Source organism: Diadema antillarum, unplaced genomic scaffold (assembly GCF_040938485.1).
Source record: "Diadema antillarum isolate AM-2024a unplaced genomic scaffold, OU_Dant_1.0 seq00000300_RagTag, whole genome shotgun sequence".
Classification (NCBI taxonomy): Eukaryota; Metazoa; Echinodermata; class Echinoidea; order Diadematoida; family Diadematidae; genus Diadema; species Diadema antillarum.
In genome coordinates this window covers 1,466,246-1,489,215 of record NW_027271323.1, presented here as the reverse complement: position 1 = coordinate 1,489,215, position 22,970 = coordinate 1,466,246, and the positions used below count along the sequence as shown (strand labels likewise).

Below are 22,970 nucleotides of genomic sequence, written 5' to 3'. Positions count from 1 at the left end.
AGATATTTTATCCTGCACGGGGCCCCAGACAGTAGCTCCAAAGTGTTTTGCTTTATTCTCTTTATTGTTTGCATCTCTTCTTCTTCTTAAATGCGCTCCTTCGTCTTCATTTTCGCGACAACGACAACGCGTCCTCCTGATCATCATCAGTTTTGCTGTTCTGGCAAACATTTTCCAGCGTATCGCATAATTGCATGCATAATTGAGTCTGGGAAAGCGTAGGAACAACGTAGCTAAAGTGGCCAACAGCGTTATCGAAGCAGGAATGAAGCGTCGTAGGAACAGGCCTTGATTTTATACGAGAGTAGAGAAGGCCCCGTCACACTACAGCGTATAAATCAGCGAATGCCTAGCGGATGGGCAAAATTTGGCAAAGTCCAGATACGCTCGTATCCGCTCGAATTCGCAAGCAAACTGTGGTTTTCGAACGTTCGCCTGACGAGTGATGAGCATATGCTGACCGTGTAACGAGCGGATAAAGTAACAAATGAAAGCGAATGCGTACAGTCCACCCAACGGATGCTGAGCGGACAAAGCGAATGAGCAGCGAATGCCCAACATATGCAGAGCGATACTGCGGCAATTACGTGACGGATCTCGGATGACGCACACTTTACCAAATCATTTTGAGCAGTGACAGTGTCAAGTAATGTTGTCTCTCTAAAAAAAGAAGAGTGAAATTGTTCACTCATGAAGGAGTAAATAACAAAAAAGAGTGAGTTTCGAGTGAAATTGGAGTGACTTTGGAGTGAAAATGTTCATTTTCACTAATTTTGGAGTGACCTCAGGGATCACTCGAAGATTTTGGAGTGATCTTCGTTTTTTAGATAGTTGTGACTGTGAAAATGGCCCCCAAAAGAAGGAAGCCGAAGTAACCACCAAGTACTCCTGATGTCACTCGTTCAAGATTCCCCTAAAAGTGTACTTCCTTCTGATGATCACGTGACGATGATGTTGGTAGTCCAACATCCTCCATTGCGTCTGGTGCCTCCAACTGGAGTCGAACTTTCACAATTCCCAATTTCAATTCAGAGATTCCCATTTACTACAGGTTGACTTTTATAGCAGTGGTTTAGAATAATGTTCTCTTATTATTTAAGGTCAGAATACGTATAATGAAATGTCATGTATACAGGGGGCTGTGGCATAGTGGATCCGACTCCCGAACCGAGGACCCGGGTTCGAATCCCGCCCAGTACTTACATCCTTGGACAAGATTTGTTTACCCACGATGTCCTTCTCGACCCAGGTGTATAAATGGGTACCTGGCAACGCTGGGGTAATAATAATGGCAGGGCCCTCTGGTAGAGCAGTGACAACACTGAAGAGGCTACCCTGGGCAAATAAGACCCTTTTTTTATTATTATAATTATCATTATTATTATTATTATTATATGTGCTATATATGAATATCTATTTTTTATCTACGTTTGATTAACGTGTGTTGCTGTGCACATTTGCTGGGCGAATTTGGACGAACGGCGGACGAATGAGAAACGAATGCAGAGCGACCAAAACTTTCAATCAGCGGATGCTAAGCGAACACAGAGCGGATTGTCATTCCGTTCGTCACCCGCTCAAGATTTTGGACATGTCCAAAATCAAAATTTTGCTCCGGCGGATCTCTGCGAATCTCTGCGAACAGCTAGCGGATACAACGAACGTCAAGCTGGTCACGAACGACGAGCAACGGATGTGAGCGTATGTCCAAATTTTCGGATCCGCTGGGCATTCGTTGGCTCGATCCGCTCTAGTGTGACGGGGACTTAGTGAGAGCGTCGTTAAAGCGGGAAGGTCGTGCTTTGATCAAGAAAGCGGCGCAGCAGCGGGACCATGTCGTCGGTGTCTAGTTTAAACTACATTTCCCGTTCTTGTGCCGCTGTTACTACGGTCAGAAAAACCTGGAATTGTTACGCTCATCCCACGGTATTTACACTGTCACTGCTTTCTCCCCGTTTGAGCTACGATTCAAAATAGGTCAATCTTGATGGGGAGATGAGGAAGAAATTTTGAACCAGTTCAAAATTTCTTCCCGATCTGTAAAATTGCCAGATCTAACCCCATCATCCAAACGCTGCTGCTACGATGCTCCCGGTCCCCGTACACTTTTGCCGCTCTCTCCCGATCTGACAGATTGAATAGATCGGGATGCAGATCTTGATAGTGGAATTACATGTGGGGACACTTTAGGAACACTCCGTGGGGCCCCGTACAGCTATATAACTGGTTTCGGTGTTTTTGATACCTCGTTGAGTACTACTTCTATTGCAAAAGAAATTATAGCAGTGATTCTTTTCACTTAGAATAAAATAATACGGGAGCACTTTCCAGCTACTGGCTGGGGGCCCCTTAACTGGATGGGTTTGTGTTTCACGTATCTCAGCTGTTAATTCCACTAGCTACCAAGGAAAATAGGCATACATGGCTCTTTTCACCTAAAAACACTTAATTCATATGGGGTGGGAATACCTTGGGGCTATACCTGTCAAGGGCCCTGCATCCGGGCCAATATCGCACCTCTTTTAATCGAATTCTTTAATGTTGAATTAAATTTAGCAAAAATTTCGCCTAGATGACATGGTAGTTCAATGTCATATTAATCTCTTCATTCAAATTTATTTTGAAACATTCACACTACCTCTAACCTTATTCTAAATAACACTTTTTCAACTGAAATCCATATAAGACAAGTACCATTCCACTATCCGTTCATTCATAAATTCATAATGATATAGTCACGTGATTACATGCTACGCTCGTTCATTCAAATTGATTTCTGGCCATCTAATTTAACATGTTCTGCAGTCAATTAAACAGATATGTTCATGCTTGGCCTCTTTCCTTATTTTCTTTCATCGTAGTTATTGTTTTGTAAGCATCATAGCATTTCATGTGTTCGTATTCGTTTAAGAGACTTTGACACCATTTTTTTAACGTGCTTTTTGAATCCAAAGAAGTAAGAAGCCACAAATTATCTGGCCGTTACGAGCGCTTTATTACTAGCGGTCGGCCAGTTCCAAGAAGTCAAGGTTATGATCCTCAAATGTTTTTTTTTTTTACAAATAATTCTTTCTATGTCTTTTAGAGATATACGTCTGTATCTATTGTGCTGTCATGACTATAAAAAATGAAGTTAATCTGCATTACTGGTACACGTATAGGCATATGAGAAGGAGCGTTACCAGTCTGGTTACAGAACAACCAAATCCAGTTATACTAGATAAGAAATATGATACTTTTGCTGCTTTATAACAGTAATTCATAGATGAAACGAAAACACACATAGAAAGACATATTAAAATGATCTGAAACAAAGAAATAGCATGATTTGAATTTGAATGAACACGTTTGGAATTTGACTGTCTTTCGCGAAATTTAATAGCTGAAATACCCTTTTCGGCAAGTCAAGGCGAATTTGAATGAACGTATATAGGGTACCAGCCAATTTGAATACCCATTTTACGAATTCGAACCTTCTATCAAATGAACCAACAAAAGTGCGAAATTGGCTGGGAAAACCTAACTGGCTTTGATGTTTTGGGTATCTATGATGTAAACTAAGGCCTACTTCGATTGTAAAAGAAAAACAACTATGACCCTTTTCAGCGAAATGATGTCATAATAATTATGTGGGGGGGGGGGGGGGGCACTGTATGGCTACTGTAACCTGGGCCCAGTACAAGATGAAATGACTGGTTTTCGTCTGGTCACCTTGGTTGTGCACTATACAGAAGTATGCTTCCTTTGCAAATTTCTTGAGTGTTTTGCTACTGTAACCTATGGGACCCCGTATACAGGATAAGATGACTTGCTTTAGTGTTTGTGATATCTCTGTTCAGTAGGCCCTGATATTAACGTTACACAAGAATTTGTAAGACCATTTTCAGCTGATTCACAGTACATGTATAATGGATGGGACACTGTGGAGCTACTGTCTGGGGCTCTGTGCAGGATAAAATAACTAGCCTTGGTGTGTTGAATATCTCTGATAGGTACATGTACTTCTTCCAGTGCAAAAGAAATTACCCGTGTTTGGGGCTATACAGTATGTCCCCAAAAAAATTACAACGCGGCCTTCCGCAATGATATCTTTAAAAATAGTGAATGAATCTTAATAAAAATTCAGGGTATGAGACTATAACTCATTGCCCACATCTTATAGAAAACCCCATTCGATTTGCTTCAGTGGTCAAAGAGAAATACGGAATTTTGCAGAGGATATCGGGAATCTCTTCTGTCCAAGTTCTGTCTATTGTTCACACACAAGATCATCGAAATGCTAAACTCGGAAGAATCCGATTCATGACATGCTTTACAACAATCCACATTTCTCTGTGACCGCTTAACCAAATTGAATGGGGTTTTCTGCAAAATAGAGCTAAGATGTTATACCTTAAGACTCTAAAGTAGCACGTACACAGGTTGATCATAATAGGTGTTATCAATTCGAAAATCTGATTGTAATTTTGGGGGTGACTTACTGCAGTATGTCCCCAAAAAAATTACAATAAGATTTTCGCATTGATAATGCCTAATATGATTAAATTTTTCAAAGGCTACTTCAGGGTCTTGAAATATAACATTTTAGCTCTATTTTGCAGAAATCCCCATTCGATTTGGTTAAGCGGTCACAGAGAAATGTGGATTGTTGTAAAGCATGTCATGAATCAGATTCTTCCGAGTTTAGCATTTCGATGATCTTGTGTGTGAACAATTGGCAGAACTTGGACAGAAGAGATTCCCGACATCCTCTACAAAATTCCGTATATCTCTTTGACCACTGAAGCAAATCGAATAGGGTTTTCTGTAAGATGTGGGCAATGAGTTATAGTTTCATACCCTGAATTTGTATTTAGATTGATTCACGATTTTTAAAGATATCATTGCGGAGGGCCCCGTTGTAATTTATTTTGGGACATACTGTACTGTGCGGGGCCCCGTACAGGATAAAATAACTGGCTTTGGTATTTTAGATATCTCTGATAATGGGTACTACTCCCATTGCAAAAGAAATTAGCCGTGACCCTTTTCAGCTGAATGAAACTAATGTGTGTGTGTGTGTGTGTGTGTGTATGTGTATGTGCGTGTATGTGGAGGGGGGCACTTTGGGGCTACTGTCTGGCGCCCCGTACAGGATAAAATAACTGGCTTTGGTGCTTTGGATATCTCTGATGGGTATATTTCCATTGCAAAAGAAATTAGTCGTGACCCATTTTGGCTGAATGAAACTAATGTGTGTGTGTGTGTGTGTGTGTGTGTGTGTGTGTTGGGGGTGGGGTGCACTTCGGGGCTACTGTCTGGGACCCCGTACAGGATAAAATAACTGGCTTTAGTGTTTTGGATATCTCTGATGAGTATGCCTACTACTTCCAATTGCAAAAGAAAGTAGCCATGACCCTTTTCAGCTAAATAAAATCGATGTATGTGTGTGTGTGTGGGGGGGGGGGGGGGGAGGGAGCAATTTGGGGCTACTGACTGGGGCCCCGTGCAGAATAAAATAGCTGGCTTTGGTGTTTTGGATATCTCTGATGGGTACTACTTCCATTGCAAAAGAATAGCCGTGACTCTTTTCAGCTGAATGAAACTAATGTGTGTGTGTGGGGGGGGGGGGGAGCTCCTTTGGGGCTACTGTCCGGGGCCCCATACTGGATAACATAGCTGGCTTTGGTGTTCTTGGTATCTCTGATGGGTCTTCGTTCCATTGCAAATGAAATTAGCCGTGACTCTTCTCAGCTGCACGAATGAAATCAATGTTTGTGTGTGTTTGAACGTATGACCTATGGGGGTGGGGCACTTTGGGGCTACTGTCTGGGGCCCCGTACAGGATAAAGTAGCTGGTATTGGTGTTTTGGATATCTCTGATGGGAACTACTTCAATTGCAAAACAAATTAGCCGCGACTCTTTTCAACTGAATAAAATCAATGTTTGTGTGTGTTTGTACGTAGGCCTATGGGGGGTGGGGCCCTTTGGGGCCACTGTCTGGGGCCCCGTACAGGATAAAATAGCTGGCATTGGTGTTTTGGATATCTCTGATGGGAACTACTTCCATTGCAAAAGAAATTAGCCGTGACCCTTTTCAGCTGAATAACACCATATTTGTGGGGCCCTTTGGGGCTACTGTCTGGGGCCCCGTACAGGATAAAATAGCTGGCATTGCTGTTTTCATGATAAGTACACCCAAAGGAACAATATCCACCAACTTTTGTCCGTGACCCCCTTCGGCTGAATACATCCATTTTTCGGGGTCCCTTTTTGTGGTCCCTAGGCTTACGGTACAGGATGTGACTTGCCAGCAATTCATTTTATTGACCCTTGGACACATCCTTATATGATGAGACCATTAAAAAGTGTGACCCTTTTCAGCTGAATAAATCTTCTGGGCCCCCGGTCTAATACTGTGTATGTCTATCTATAGTCAAGAGGAATTCCTCAGAACTGTGAATACGTGTAGGCCTATACAGCATGATCTACATGTATACCAATTCAAAATGTCAATATAGAAAATCTCTTTTTCCTCTCCCTTTCCTATCATTCCTGTCATTGTAGTCACTTATTGATATTATCTGTGACAATAATTGATAGGCCTATATTTGTATTGTGATAGGTATACTAAGTAACTCCATAATGAGAAAAAAAAGTACAGTAGTCTACTTTCACTTGTAAAAACTCTTCATATACATGTCGACTAAAGACTGTTATCTCATATCCTTTTGAAGAACGCAAGCTTGGTATAATAATTATAAAGTTAGACTCTGTTCCTAGCCCGGCCACACGCGCGCCGTGCGAACGACACTGAAGTACAGCTACCTATATTGTGAAGAAGAAGAAGGAGAAGAAGAAGAAGGAAGAGAAGAAGAGGATGAAGAAAAAGAAAAGAAGAAGAAGAAGAAGAAGAAAAAGAAGAAGATGAAGATGAAGAAAAAGGAAAGAAGAAGAAGATGAAGAAGATGAAGAAGATGAAGAAGAAGAAAAAAGAAGAAAAAAAACAAGAAGAAGAATAAGATGAAGATGAAGAAAAAGGAAAAAAGAAGAAGAAGAAGAAGAAGAAGAAGAAGAAAGAAAATCTTGAGATCACCGGCAATCCTTTGCATCCATGTTCTATCTCTTCCTAATTTTATTACGTACCGTAATATAGTCAAGGGTGATTTGGTATGAATATATACTAGTAACATATCCATGCGCCAACTGGCAACACCCTCCAGAGTAGTGAAACACATAATTAACACCAAACATGAGCTAAGTGGAAAAATTGTGACACCAGTACGCACCTTGAGTATCTATTATGAGATCACACCTGTAGGCTGCACACGAAAGGTCAGCGCAGGTCTGGTGAAATCTCTAGCCTCTAATATGCGCCAACAAATGTCCTTCACAACTTCCCTTTATAAGCCTACTCATATACAGCGAGGTTAAAGGGAAATTTGTAACCCTATATAAAACACGAATTTGGATACAGTGGTGACTGCGGAAATATTAGGAGAACGTACTGAAGTTTACGAAGAAATAGGACTGTCCATTTTGTATAATAAAGTATTGAATTCGTGTAGGTTTGGTTTTGTGCCATCATCGCTTGATTAGTTGTAGTACATCTGTACAACAGTTATTAAATTGATGGCATACAATGTACGTTATAGTGATGATACGTGAAGCAATTTTTGTAAAGGGAATTTTATGATTTGATTTGATTAAAAGGCACGCATTACCTCAACTTGCTATACTAACAATACATGTGAAGCGTGATATAATTGCTTTGCATTTAAAAGGAAATGAGTCAATTGTTCTTTCATTATGTTAGAACAACAACAAAAAACAAGGTAAAAACAACAGCACCCCCTCCCATGTTTGCTGTTCAATATTGTATAGGCTACATGTACATAAATCTGTATTGATGAGCTAATAACCTGCTCGGCAGTTTCGAAGATTACTGAGTAAGTGGACTTTCGGGAGGTCGTAATGTGTCGTCTTTACCCTTCTTCATTGATTCAACAACTACAACAAAATCCACTACATATTGAAGTAAATGGCTCATAAGCCGATGATACTTTGGAGATATAAGCACAACGAGTGTTTGTTGTTGATTTGTTTTCATCCATTGTTGGTTTTGTGGTGCAGGGTCATATAGTTACATGTTGTATCATCATGATTATTATTACAATGGAGGCATATTCTTATTATTGTTCCTGATAATGGAAGACATATTACCTGTGGAGTGGAATTCCTCTTCATTCCAATGACAGATTCAGACTCTTTTCCACCGAATGGAAGCAAAGTGTAGAAATGTCAACTTTCTAAAATTATCTCCCGATTGGTTGATGAGTTTATAACAATGTGTTTCCTTTTTATCGCCTATGATGTCGTGATCTTTACAAAATACAATGAACGATTATTAATCAGACACAGGGGACACGTTTCAGAAATATAGCATTCATTATTTTTGACAAATTAAATGTACAAGATGTCGTCATGAAACGTTTGGGATAAAACTACACACATGTATGCCAAGGGCTTTCAGAGGAAATGACACGACATGTAAGAAATATAATACATCCGATTCTAATCGCCAGTCCTCCACAGGTAAAACGGAGGCGCCTCTAGAGGCCGCCTTCGTATTTGTTTCACTGTTTACATATCTCGAGGTAGCGCTGGCAGTCCTTTTCAAACTATATTCTAGTTATATCCCTCGTGTCTGAGTGATCACTGATAATCACGAGCAACCTCCAGACGAAATGTGTTGTGTGGGTGTTCTGTAGGGAGTGGTCGATAGATTTTCATCAGGAGCCATGCAGTGAGGATGACATTATGATAGTAATCTATCCTCTCCAGGTATGTGCGAAAAACAAAGAAAACTGTTTTATTGTATTATGGGCTCTTATATGAAGATTAATTGGTGCGACATCACTTCACTTCGTGATCAATAAATTGATTGTGGGTATATAGGGGAGTGGTTGAAGAATTTTCACTAGAAGCCAGTGCAGATGGTGATTATAGTTAACCTGTCGTCTCTGTAGGTGTTTACTGAAACACAGAGGACAGTAACTGAAGGAAACCCATTTTTTTTCTAGATTTTATTATTCAACGTTCAGTATAGGTGCATCATCAATTTAATTCGTGATCAATCGATAAACTGTTGAAGGATTTTCATCAGGAGCCAGTGCCAATGATATTAAATTATAATAGTTTTAATTATAATAGTTAATGACTTCTGACTAATGTTGGCGTCTGATTCTCCAGCACGGAATTCTATGTCTACATGATACACAGGGTACATGCTTTCCGTGTTGGAAAATGCATCATTAGCGGAAGGAATACAGGCATTTCATGTCGTCACCAAATACAGATGAGAACTATTTTAGTATAATATGGACAGTTTTAAGTAATAATAATGGCGGTTGAGACCGGCGAAGTCTGATGATTTCGTCTGATTCAGTGAAGCTTGACGGAAAGAATGTACGCAAAATTATTTTCCACAGCTCCAGATTGATATGATATCTTTATAAGCTTTATAGAAAGCTTCTTTTTAGAGTATATTTTATAAGACAACTAAAAAGTCATTCATCAGCTAAATAATCTTATTTATATTTCTTATTCATATAATTTATTTTCAATTTATTTAAGTATTTCAATTAATGGGGCATCATCTCATCAAGAGAGAATGTATGGCAAAGTTGCAGACGGACAGTAGGCCCATAATATACTACCCATTGCAGAACAAAACCAAACATTATAAGAAAACACGTACGCACAGAATGCAACAGATATACGCTGAAAGATATGCCGAAAAAAAAAGATAATAAAGACTCGATGAATGTACATTTCGAGCACAGATTGTCCTGGAGAGATTCGCTGGCGGGTATTGAAGGTGTTCGTTCAATACAACTTGGTAGCGACAACACTGAGTGATAACAAACTGACATTGAATTAGCCAATTTCTTATGCCTTTATGATCATGGTCAAATACGGAGTTGATTTTTTTTTTTTTTTTTTTTTTTTTTGCCAGGAACTGGATTGTCCTATACTACAATTTTGTAGTGTCGACATCGTAAAATGCACAACTTGTCAGATATAATATGTGCGCTGCTGTCGTTAATTTGAGCGTTTCTCGAGATAGTGGAAGATAACTGCGTCAAAGCATATCGGAAGTCATTTCCACCCCCCCCCCAAAAAAAAAAAGAGGACACACACACACACAAACACACACACACACAAACACACACGAACACACAAACACACGGATGTACAACAGTGTCAAATGTGTTATCAGGTTATGTGGCCATCAAAATGTCATGTTTCAATCTGAATGAAGATGAACGACCAGATGTTTTATGCCTCTCATCTCCATTAACCTCAATATCGGTCCGACGTGACGACCAATTAGCAGGCGACTATGTAGGTACAATTATATACTGATCAGAATTAATATTTTATACACCACTGCAAATGAACAGGCTGGTGATTCATTGTCGATGTTCGCGTGAATAATAATAATAATAATAGCTGCTTAGGCCTATATAGCGCATAATATTCCTGGAATCTCTATGCGCTTTACATACGTAATTGGGTAAAGTACCATAAACTACAACTTGCATAATTTTAACAAAACAATGTAATTAAACGTACAAAATACAACTTATCATAATCATTTAATAACAGAACAAATATGTTTTTAAGGACTTGAGGAAAGTGTGATTACATGTGATGGCCCTAAGTTGACTTGGTAATTTGTTCCAGAGTACAGGTGCTGCTGACTGAAAAGCCCGATCCCCATATGAACATGTTTTGGTTAAAGCCTTGCTTGTTTGCATACATATAGCGACCAATGTCCCATTCCCAGAACATTACTGCGCATGAAATGGTACCCACCACCTATGCATCCGAAACAGATTAATCAAAGCTGTTAAAAAACATACTACCGATCTTACAAGTGTCATCAATTGTTTGCTAGATGAATGTATATACATGTGTACACTCTCTATCGATCTGACAATGGGAAAAGAGAGCACTGCCTTGATAACATCCATACATAAAATGTGTTAGGGTCTTTTTTTTTCTGTGGAGGAAGTTTGCTTGACACCGACTAAGTCGTGACTAAACAATAAAGACAATAACAAACCTTCATATAGGATAGGACAGTGGCTGGCCGAGAGGAAGCACAGCCTGTATATGTGTGAATAATAATACAAGCATCACAGGTATCGATACATGTCCAAAGTCGCACATGGCAGCTTCCGGCTTAGAGTGAGGTTTTATAAGCTTTCTTCTCTTATTATGCATCATACTGGCGCCTTGGATCCGTGCATTGTTTTGCAAATAGCCTTGCGGAAAAAGCCCTACCATTTTTAGCTCACAAGTTCAACAGTGATGTTGACGAGGCTAAAAAGAAAAAAAAGATTGCTTTTTTAAAATTCTACTATCCGGGAATGGTAAAGAAGCCGTAAACGTCTGGATTCAGACTATTCAATGATGTATTACAAGGTAATAGCGGAGGACACGCACTGTACTTACACACATGTCTTGGCCTGGTTGTCGACAAACTGCATAGATTGATAAAAAAAAAAAACACGTACACAAACGGCTTCATTAACTCTCTTGCACAAATGTATATAGGGGTGGAGAGAGAAGGGGACGGGGTACTACGTGTAATAGGGGAGGGAGATGGCAAAACGTTTTGACTATCTTACCCGGAATATTATTGTAGTGATTTTATGGCAGAAAAAAAAAAGAGACGTATCTCCAAGAATTCACACGCGGAGTGGAACTTTTTTTCCCATATCATTTTCCTCGGCTACGTCACAAAGACTGTGACAAGCAGGACAGTCTGCTTGCCACGTTATATGATACGCTGAATATGCACGATGTTATAATGCAAGTGCGTGTATTCGTGTGGTGTTCTACCCCCTTATTGTAGGCCCTACACTAAAGATGAGGGACATAACCTCAGTTTAAAAAAAAAATCATTCACGGTGTCGTGATAATAGAGCTAGCATTATCAATACGCCAAGCGGTGTTCTTTGCTCGCTTATCTCTTGGTCAAAAGAAAGTATGGAAATAAACAACAACAAACGAAAAAAAAAAACAGCCCACGAACACTCGCACCTACCCGAACTGCATCTTGTATATTTGGTGTTTAATGATATAGGCCTACAACATGTGTATGCATTAGCCATTAGCCAGAATCGGATGTAATGGTTTTCGTGACCTTCGTGTTCCAGAACAGATGCAATCCATTTGATATGAATATTTGCATTTTTGTAGACGACGGTGGACAAGTTGCTTCGAACGGAAGGCTATGTAGTTTGTTGTTGCTGTTGTTGTTTTTGTCTGTATTGAACAGACAAGCGATGAAATGACATTGTATCCAAACTTTATAGGAGCAACGAAACACATAATATCAGCACTTTATACGCTCAACAGTGGATTTCACATCGATCATGAATTGTGCAATACCTGTTCATGTCAAACTCAATTCTCCAAGACTTCTGACTGATGTCACATTAGCACATTAAGGCTCTTTTTAATTGTACTCGTTGTATACATTTATATATATATATATATATATATATATATATATATATATATGATTATGTTGATAAGGTAGTCCACGTGTTGGCAAGATCAAAAGATAAGTAACAAAGCTGCAACAAAGTTCATACTGTATTCACCAACGGTTTGTTTCTTCAACGGTTTATTTTCTTCGCTCGAAAATTTGTGTGAAGAAATAAACCGTTGGTGAATACAGCATGAACTTTGTTGCAGCTTTGTTACTTATATATATGTATATATATATATATATATATTTGTCACGTGAGTGACTTTTTTTTTTTCTCTCTGCTACTCTGACACCAAAGTAATGGAAATTCAAACTGTTCGTATACAGTTATGTTCGAGTTTAATCTTTCAAATCTTTGCAGCTTTCTCGTTCATAACAATACATTGAGCATAAAATATAATATGAAACAAATCACAAATACATAACTTAGGTTATCTTGGATGACCTGAACTGGTGATCCCCTCAGCTTGGCTCAGTCGTCATCGATGTCCGATACCCTCGTCGTCGACCTCGGCACAGTCGCTTGGCTTGTCTCTTGGAAGCACCCCTTGACTTGGCCACTCAAGCTAGACGCTACCCTATCGGCGGTCCTCTCAGCTCCTCGGCCTTCACTAGTCCCTGCTACCACGCAGACTCATGCCTTGACCTGCGATGCCCGAGCTCAAACGACGGCGAGCAGGCAAATGGAGATTGAGCTCCGTTCCAAAGTTCGGATCATAACTGTCCGAGTTCAGTTTTATCGGCAGCTGGAGCTCGCATCTCACCGACGTAGAAAACCCCCAGAAGAACGACTGCTGCCTAAGCGGAGATCTATGCTGGATGTCTGATCAAAGTATTTCTCTCCTGACAATATCCCCCACCTTAAGATATAATTGGGATATCAAAATTATATCCTACAAGAAATTTATGGTACACGCTATTCAATCAACCAACATACTATTCACAGTGTATGTCAATATGCATATGTTCAAAAGAGAGACTGATAGACATCAATATCAACAGCATATATACATCATACATTACACTATCCTTTTCTCTTCTACCATCCTTGTTCTGAAAAGAAACAACTTCATAATCATCTCCCAAGCCTTGTAACAACCAACTTTTGCTTTGTTGGTATTCCTAATAAAGGCCTTATAGCTTACTTAATACATCATCTTCAAATGCATAAGCTTTAAGTCTTCTAAAACCAAAATAGAACCATCGAACATGTATACATAAAATCTTCATTGCCTATAATGATACCTTTTAGCAATAATATCTCTACTATCACACATTCTTGCTCAGATATCCTAATATGTTTGTGCGTACTTTGGCTTTCATTTCCCTATACTTCCATGTTGCACAAACCTTACAACAAAATAATATTGTTGCTATTTACATGTTTATCTGGATGAAAATCTACTGAAATGTAATCTTGCTACCTGGTTAACACCTGCTACCTCTTAGTACGCCTAGTGTTCTAATACCTCATATATACTTGAATACGTACACTGTAAGATTTAACCAAACCTTAAGCATTACTCCCTACTCTTAATCCCTTTACATCTATATTGTAATCGCGATTCGCTGATCCTGTAAGAGAAATAAGAGAGAGAGAGAAAGGCTTTTGTAGCATTTGCACTTACATGAGCATTATTTTGTTCATGACAATTCAACAAAATTAATATGTGTTTCATCATTTATGTTCCTCTCTTTCTTTGAGCTTTACCTCGTCAACATGTAATGGAAAAACAAGGACCATTACCAACAACAACAATATAAACAGTTATAGTAGTCTACTCATGAGGTCAGCAGCCCTATTTTCAGACCCCTTTATGGACACCAGGCGAAACCTATACTCCTGTAGGCACATACTCCACCTCATGATTCGCTTGTTTGTCGACTTCTTTGTTTGGAGGTACGTGAGGGGTTTGTGGTCAGTGTGGATCTCAAACACTCTCCCAAACAGATAGTAATCAAACTTTCTGACCGCCCAGACAATAGCAAGACATTCTTTTTCTACCGTGGAGTATCTCTGCTCCCTAGGAAGGAGTTTCTTGCTAGCATAGGCCAACGGGAATTCATCCCCATCATGCTCCTGCATGAGTACCGCCCCCAGACCACTGTCAGAAGCATCAACCTTTAACATAAAGGTTTTCTCGAAATCGGGCAACCGCAACACTGGAGGATTTGCAAGACACTCTTTCAGCTTGACAAATGCACTTTCCTCTTCAGGCCCCCACACAACATCTCCAGGCCTACCTTTGCGAGTCAGGTTAGTAAGGGGTAGGGCTATGTCTGCATAATTGGGTATGTAGTCTCTGTAGTAGCCACAGAGTCCTAGGAAAGACCTAACCTGCCTCTTCGTCTTGGGCCTTGGAGCTTTGCGCACTTTGTCTGTGAGCCTATCGCTAGTGTGAATCACGCCTTCTCCTAATGTGTGTCCTAGGAATTCTATGGTACTCGAACCTACGGTGCATTTGGATGGCCTAGCTGCCAGATTGGCATCGCGCAGTCTATGCAAGACTTCATCTAGAACCTCCACATGCTCTTGCCATGTGTCCGTGTGAATCAGAATATCATCGATGTAATTCACAACATTCGACATTCCATCTAGTACCTTCCTCATCATTCTAGTGAATTGAGCACTGGCTGTCACAAGCCCAAACGGCATGTACTTGAATTGGTATTGTCCCTTAGGCGTTATGAAAGCTGTCTTTGCTTTATCTTCATTCCTCATTGGGATCTGCCAATACCCTTTTGTCAAGTCTAGTTTTGTGAAGTACCTACTGTCGGCTAACGACGCAAATAGCTCCTGAGGATTGGGCATGGGCTCTGGATCAAAGACTGTGACCTTATTCAATCGCCTGAAATCTACACAAAACCGATTAGAGCCGTCCGGCTTCTTGACTATCACAATGGGATGACCGTATGGAGAGTTAGAAGGCTCGATTACTCCTAACTTCAACATGGAATCAACTTCCTTGCTAATCTCCTCTTCCATAGCCTGAGGTACCCTATGAGGCGGAGATCGCACTGGTTGATCAGTCGTCAACGAGATTTCACATTCAGATATGGTTGTCTTCTTCGGGATATCGGTGAATACATCCTGATATTCACAGAGAATCTTTTGCACCTGAGTCCTCTCACTATCCTTTAAGACTGGATCTACTGTTACCATGTCAACGAACTCCATCTGTACTACGCTAGGCATACTGGGCATCTCCCTATTCCAATCAGGGCTAGCCTCTGCCACATCTTCCGCGTCAGCCATGACCTCAACAACTTCCTCATTGCCTTCGACTCTCTCAACCTCAAAGCAACTGGCCACTGGTACCTCTTCACGTCGACTATAGTACCTCTTCAACAAATTGATGTGATATGTTTTGGCAACACCATCAACATCGACCACATAGTCATAGTCAAACTTGACCCCTGCTACCTTGTAAGGACCTCGCCACTTTACCAGCAGCTTGTTGTGCTCGGTTGGCAACAGAATGAGCACGTCATCCCCTACATTCAGCTTCCTAGGCCTAGCCTTTCTGTCATAATACCCTTTGTACCTTTTTGCAGAGTACTTCAGTGTATCTTGTGCAAGTTGCCATGACTTGACCAGCCGGTCTCTCAACTCTATCACATACTCGTACTCGCTCTTGAGCTCTGGATCTAGTTTCTCCGCTGTCCACAGTTCTCTTAGCACATCCAAAGGCCCCCGAACATGTCTCCCATACAACAACTCGAACGGAGAAAACCCCAGGCTCGAACTCGGTGCTTCTCGCAAAGCAAACAACAACGCCGGAAGATACCTATCCCACTGACGTGGCTCCTCGGAACACAACCGCTTCAGAGCTGATTTCACCACAGCGTTGTATCGTTCTACGAGGCCGTTGCACATAGGATGGTAGCGAGAACTTGTTAACTGTCCTATCGACAGCAACCTACACACCTCACGCATCAAATCAGACACAAACTGTGTCCCTAGATCCGACATCACTTCAGTCGGAATCCCAACCCGGCTGTATACCGAAACTAACGCCTCAGCTACGTCAACAGTTGATATCGATTTCAACGGTATCGCCTCCACATACCTAGTCGCATAATCTACAATGGTCAGGATATGAGTGTGTTTGCGAGCAGACGGCATGAATGGACCAAGAAGATCTATTGCAATGCGTTGAAACGGGACACCAATAAGGGGGACCCTACCAAGGGTAGTCTTGGGCACCCTACCTTTGTCAATAGTCCTTTGGCATACGTCACATGACCTACAGAAATTAGCCACGTCTTCCGACATCCCAGGCCAACAGAACTGAGTCTGAATCTTAGACAAAGTATTGTTGATACCCAAGTGTCCACCTAAGAGCGAGTCATGTGCGACTCGCATTATCTCGTTCCTACGAGGCTTAGGCACTACGAGCACTTTAGGACCTATGCCCTGATTACTTTCATCCTTTTTCTGCCTAAGTAGAAACCCCTGTTCACACACAAACTTGTACTTGGAATTATCAACCTGTCCTATTTTCTGCCATAGAGGGCGCACTGACTCATCATCTTTCTGTTCCCTTAGAAATTCACTCGACCGCACATTATCAACAGGATCTGCAACAGTCAAACCTTTACTAGGCCTCGAATCCTTCACCCTTTGTGCACGAGTTTGAACAGCCATCCCAGTATTATCCAGTTCACCCGGGAATGCGACCTCGACGTCCTGTTCTACACCATCATTTGAACTTTCTAGACCCACATCCGGGGTTATGACCTCTACATCCGGGTCAGACACAACACTCTTTGGGACCCAATGTAGATTGGGGTCACTCGGTTCACGAGCCCCTTCTACATTCCCGATAACTACCTCACTCAAACAATCAGGCATGCACACGGCTTCAACTTCCCCTTCAAAATATGGCGAGTCAACAGCTACCTTAGCCACGGGAAAACGCCTAACCGTACCGTCAATTAACCTCACTGCCTGATGTTGACCTGTTAATTGGTCATTTCTAACCAATTTCTCTTTCACCACACACGTACTACAACCTGTATCACGCAAAACAGACACGGGTGTATTATCTGGCATCAGCCTCCCAGACACAACCGGCATACGATTCACCATCGCGGCGACATCATTGTATGCCATTCCAACTCTGTCAACCACTTTCATTTTCACATCCTCAAAGTCATCGGCCACTCTCTCAATGGGGAAACAACCTGCCGTCGAACCAACAACTCCCGGCTTAGAATCACCCCGAGACACCTCATTCGCCACATTCATGTCTACTTTTGGGGCCGTACCTTCCCCAGCACCCATCAAACCTTGAGCTGATGCAGGCCTAGACAACATGGGACAATCTCTTCTCATGTGACTTGGGTTTCCACACATATAGCAACCTCTGCCCTGAAAAGTCCTATTTCCCATAGTCTTTCCCGCCTTTGACTGAGCATCAGCCGGTTTCTGATACGTACTAGTCCTTTTGACCTGATTTTGTTGGGGCGGTTTGCTTTCCGGCTTTGAATCTGATCGGTTTCTTTCCGATTTCTGTACACCTGAAAATGCATGAGGACCGTGAGCTTCTACATAGATTTCTGCACAATCAACTACCTCGTTGAAATCTTTACATTTTCGTTCCTTGACAAACCTAACTACTTCTCTGGGACAATCTATCAGAAATTGCTCTTGCAAAATCAAATCTTCTAGATCCTTCCTAGTATCCCCAATCTCAGCCTCTTCCACCCAATGATCAAAATACCCCTTCATTCGAGTAGCAAACTGTTTTGGGCGCTCAAACTTCATTGGCTTTGCTGATCTAAAACTCCGCCTATACCCCTCTTCAGTGAGATGATAATATGACATCAACTCGTGCTTCACTGTAGCATAACTCTGGCGATCATCAGCACTCATCCGATTCACAACATCTAACGCTTTGCCTGTTAGATTGGAAATCAAATACAACACCCACATGTCTACCGGGATATTCTGACTTTTCATCAACATTTCGAACTTTGTGACATAAGCATCAAACTTATCATGTGCGTCATCAAATCGACCTACTTTCAGCTTTAAGCCAGCTAACTGGGGCCTACCAACATTCGCTGTTTCTTCCCTTACACGCAACTGTGCTAATTTAATTTCATGTTCGCGCGCCTTTTCTAGAGCATCGCGTTCACGCTCAGCTTCGCGTGCTTTACCTTCAGCTTCACGTGCTTCACGATCAGCTTCACGGGCAGCTTCACGGGCAGCTTCACGAGCTTCGCGTTCAGCTTTAAGCTCTGCTTCAATTGCCTGGCATCGCTCTGAAACAAAGCTACTCAATTCACCACCACTAAGGCCCATTTCTCTGCCTAATGAAGAGAACTCTCTGATTTGCTCAACACTAGCCATACTGACTATGTAACTTCCAGACTAAGCAAACGTGTAGTCGCACAAAACAACAGCTGACTAGCACCTAGCTATCAAAGTCCGACAAAAGTACTACCTTGCAGCCAGCGTATACTTATCAACAATTTGTATCTCCGAACGAGCGTACAATTGCCAATGACAAACAGCTGAAATTCACTCAACAAGTATTCCACATACCAAACCGCTAGTACCTTGTCAAAAGCGTACTGGAATGCAGGCAATGTGAAATGACACGAGTTCACTCAACAAACATTCCACATACCAAGCATGCCCTGTCAATAAGCATACTAAAGCTGTATCTCCCAATGAGCATACAATTGATTTGGGACTGTACAAACCCAATACAATCTACCAAACATGCCTATACCAGGCAACACCAAGGGCGTAACCTTGCAATAAAATAACTCTCCGCACAGATTCATTCATGCATGCAAACCCCGAATCTATCACACTGCCTCTAACAGGCAATACCAAGGGCGTAACCTTGAAAAAGGAGTAACACTCCACATAGACTCATGCACACAAACCCGAATCAATCAAACATGCATATAACATGCAACACCAAGGGCGTAACCTTGAAAACGGAGCAACACTCCACACAGATTCAATACGCGAATCCACATCACACATGTGCCTCTAGTAGGCAACACCAAGGGCATAACCTTGGGGAGAAAAACTTCAATCAAACTGTCACGTAAGGCGACATACTCGCACAATTCACACTGGGGTAATGTTTCCGATCAAACGTACGAAACAGTTATTATATCGACAATAATAACATGCAATAAATGACGGTAATGCGTACGATTGAGCAATGAAACTTCAATCATGAATCAAACACAAACATCGCATTTAAGCCTAAAGCATGTTAAAAGAGTATCTGAATAACGTTTTCTAATCAGGTAGCAGTGTCTCGGTGGGACCTCCAAATTGTCACGTGAGTGACTTTTTTTTTTTCTCTCTGCTACTCTGACACCAAAGTAATGGAAATTCAAACTGTTCGTATACAGTTATGTTCGAGTTTAATCTTTCAAATCTTTGCAGCTTTCTCGTTCATAACAATACATTGAGCATAAAATATAATATGAAACAAATCACAAATACATAACTTAGGTTATCTTGGATGACCTGAACTGGTGATCCCCTCAGCTTGGCTCAGTCGTCATCGATGTCCGATACCCTCGTCGTCGACCTCGGCACAGTCGCTTGGCTTGTCTCTTGGAAGCACCCCTTGACTTGGCCACTCAAGCTAGACGCTACCCTATCGGCGGTCCTCTCAGCTCCTCGGCCTTCACTAGTCCCTGCTACCACGCAGACTCATGCCTTGACCTGCGATGCCCGAGCTCAAACGACGGCGAGCAGGCAAATGGAGATTGAGCTCCGTTCCAAAGTTCGGATCATAACTGTCCGAGTTCAGTTTTATCGGCAGCTGGAGCTCGCATCTCACCGACGTAGAAAACCCCCAGAAGAACGACTGCTGCCTAAGCGGAGATCTATGCTGGATGTCTGATCAAAGTATTTCTCTCCTGACAATATATATATATATCATAGTGTATGATATACAATGTGTCCTTGTGTGCGTTTATATTTTGCCTGAAGGTACAGAAATACTCAACAGTGCTTTACTTTATCAAATCCGTCACCTAATCATGTAGAACTGATTGGGAGATGGCAAAGTAAAGCCCTCCCTCTCTCTCTTTCTCCCTCTCTTTCTCTCATTCGAGAAAAAACTCTGGTGTAATGATGAGCATATTATTCTCAGGTAAATGGCCACTTTCGATCTCAGATGAAGCGAAAAATAATAAACAGCTACATTACAGTCGCCGCCGTTTGCTGAGGATAAGGACAAGAGGGGAAGGGGGATATGATGACGTCATTCTGTTCGTCGATTTGTTCCATAATGTATACGTTCAAGGTTATGACGCGAATGTGTGGAGTTGATTCACGTGAGTCCGATCCCTGTGTTGCGGTTTGAATTACGGTCTATTTGCAAAGCATGGTACTAGTATTGTGTTTGTCTGTCGCTATTTATTGAGTACCAGTACTTAGAGAACTCCGGTGCATATAGGCCCTACATGTATACTCTTTTGCCCAAGACTGCTCTGATAATTTTATCCTTGTTTGCTCGCTATAAATGAGGTAATTTGAAGTTCGGTTTTTTTTTTTTCTCCCCGCAATGTCCTTGATTCGGTTGTAAAGATGGATACAATATGTACCAGGCAATGCTAGTGGCTGGGAATACCATCTTCCGTCTTAATTGTCTGTTTGTCACCATCCCGTATACGTGCATGTACACAGTATGTACCTTTTCTTTCCCCATTATCTAGTCTTATAAAGAAGAATTAACATTTAAATTACACTGCAGACCAGTGCGTGTACGATGCTATGCCCCCGACTTAATGATCCAGTTGATTTTCTCGCCCGAGGTTTATTTCAATGCATGTGTATGAAATTTGATCACATCAGAAAGACAAACAAAAACGATGTATAAAAAAAGACCGAAAACAGAAGAGTATAGATTATTATGCAGAGAGCCATGCAGGACGTGACTCAGCACATAGCACACCACGGAGATACGTGTCTATCGTATATAGAAAGCATGATGAGATATATTTGTGTTTCACATCCAATATCCCTATAGTCTCGTATATAGGCCTATAGACCTATACTGCGTGAAATCCCAACACTTGCGAACACCTATGACTCATCCCATGCACTAGACACTGGCCATTTCACAATGCTTTTAATACCTCCTGCACCCTCCACCCCCCCCCCCCCTCCAATACGTCATCCGGGATACATCATTTGTAACACCAGTGGTAGCACCACCATGCATGGTGGTATACAGCTGTACGTAATGACCGTTCACCATTATAATTTTTCGGTTCTTTAATCACTTATCTATACAATGAAGCTCTATAAAGAGTTAGGACTCGTATACTTTACACGGAAGCGGTAGGCACTCAACAATAACTCGGCTAATGAAATAATGGGATTCCAAACAATGTCTATTACAATCGAAATATACAAATGTACTTTGAACACGTTGAACACACGTGGAATTTTGTGCTGACTGCGAAACGAGTATGAGTGATGGACAAAAGAGCTCGTGATAAAGGGTGCAAATATTTCCATTATTTATTTTGTTAGACAAACATGCGCCTCTCCAGCGCAAATTTCAGTTTCGGTTTGAAAAAAACAAGGGGCGGGTTAGGGTGTCGTGGTAGTGTTTACTTATGTATGTATGTACACGTTTTTCAAACTTTGAAAAGCACTCGCGTAAGTGCACCAATACTTCAATTTTTCTTTGCCGAACCGTATGACTCAAGTCACGCAAGTGTATAAAGTTTGTAGACCTGTGTATCATGAAGCACCCGACAGTTGTGTGTGTATCCATGTGGCTGCATCATTCTGTCTTTTAGCGGGAAAGTAATTAGATTTGTCATTAGAAAATTGTAATTCCCGTACGTGATACTTGTAGGTATACATCATAGCAGTTGCTACTGCGGTGAAGACAACTCATGTCGAGATTACATTGTATTTAATACGCAAATACAGTTGTATTGAGGGAATTTGATCAAAGAGAATATCTAACAAACATGCTGGGTCACTGACCTACGGGCGTTTGTGGCTTAACTCTTTGTGTGCTTTGAGTTCAAATTGGTAAAAAAAAACAAGAAAAAAAAACATCACCAACAACAACAACACAACAACAAAACTTCACGGGTATAGCATTGTACACACTGTCCAAAGTCCTGGGCCAATTTGCAGATGAAACAAAAGCCCGGCATTAGTGCTTTAAAATAGTTCTAAAATGTGAGTTAGGGATAGAAACAACCACTGTAAAAATTTGAATCCATAGAATCGGTGTTAAGTATTGTTAAACACACAAAATGTGATAGTTATGATGAAAATGTTTCCAGACTGAAAAATGTGAATAATATCTCCTTATATTTTGGACTTTATTGCGAAAATCTTATATGGTAGGATGTTTTGTGAAACAACAAACCTACACAAAATGCATCACATGTAATATCTTGATTTTT

The 22,970-nt window shown here is 41.2% G+C and overlaps 2 protein-coding genes across 2 annotated transcripts in view; one reads left to right on the top strand and one right to left on the bottom strand.

Moving 5' to 3' along the window:
* LOC139730273 (vascular endothelial growth factor receptor 1-like) overlaps nucleotides 1-22,970 on the top strand; it is a 106,259-nt gene that overhangs the window by 2,315 nt on the left and 80,974 nt on the right. The window lies entirely within an intron of this gene.
* Nucleotides 14,317-18,753, bottom strand: LOC139730261 (uncharacterized). The gene has a single exon (XM_071641144.1). It carries the CDS (start codon nucleotides 18,517-18,519, stop codon nucleotides 14,317-14,319), a length of 4,203 nt encoding a protein of 1,400 aa, XP_071497245.1. The 5' UTR covers nucleotides 18,520-18,753.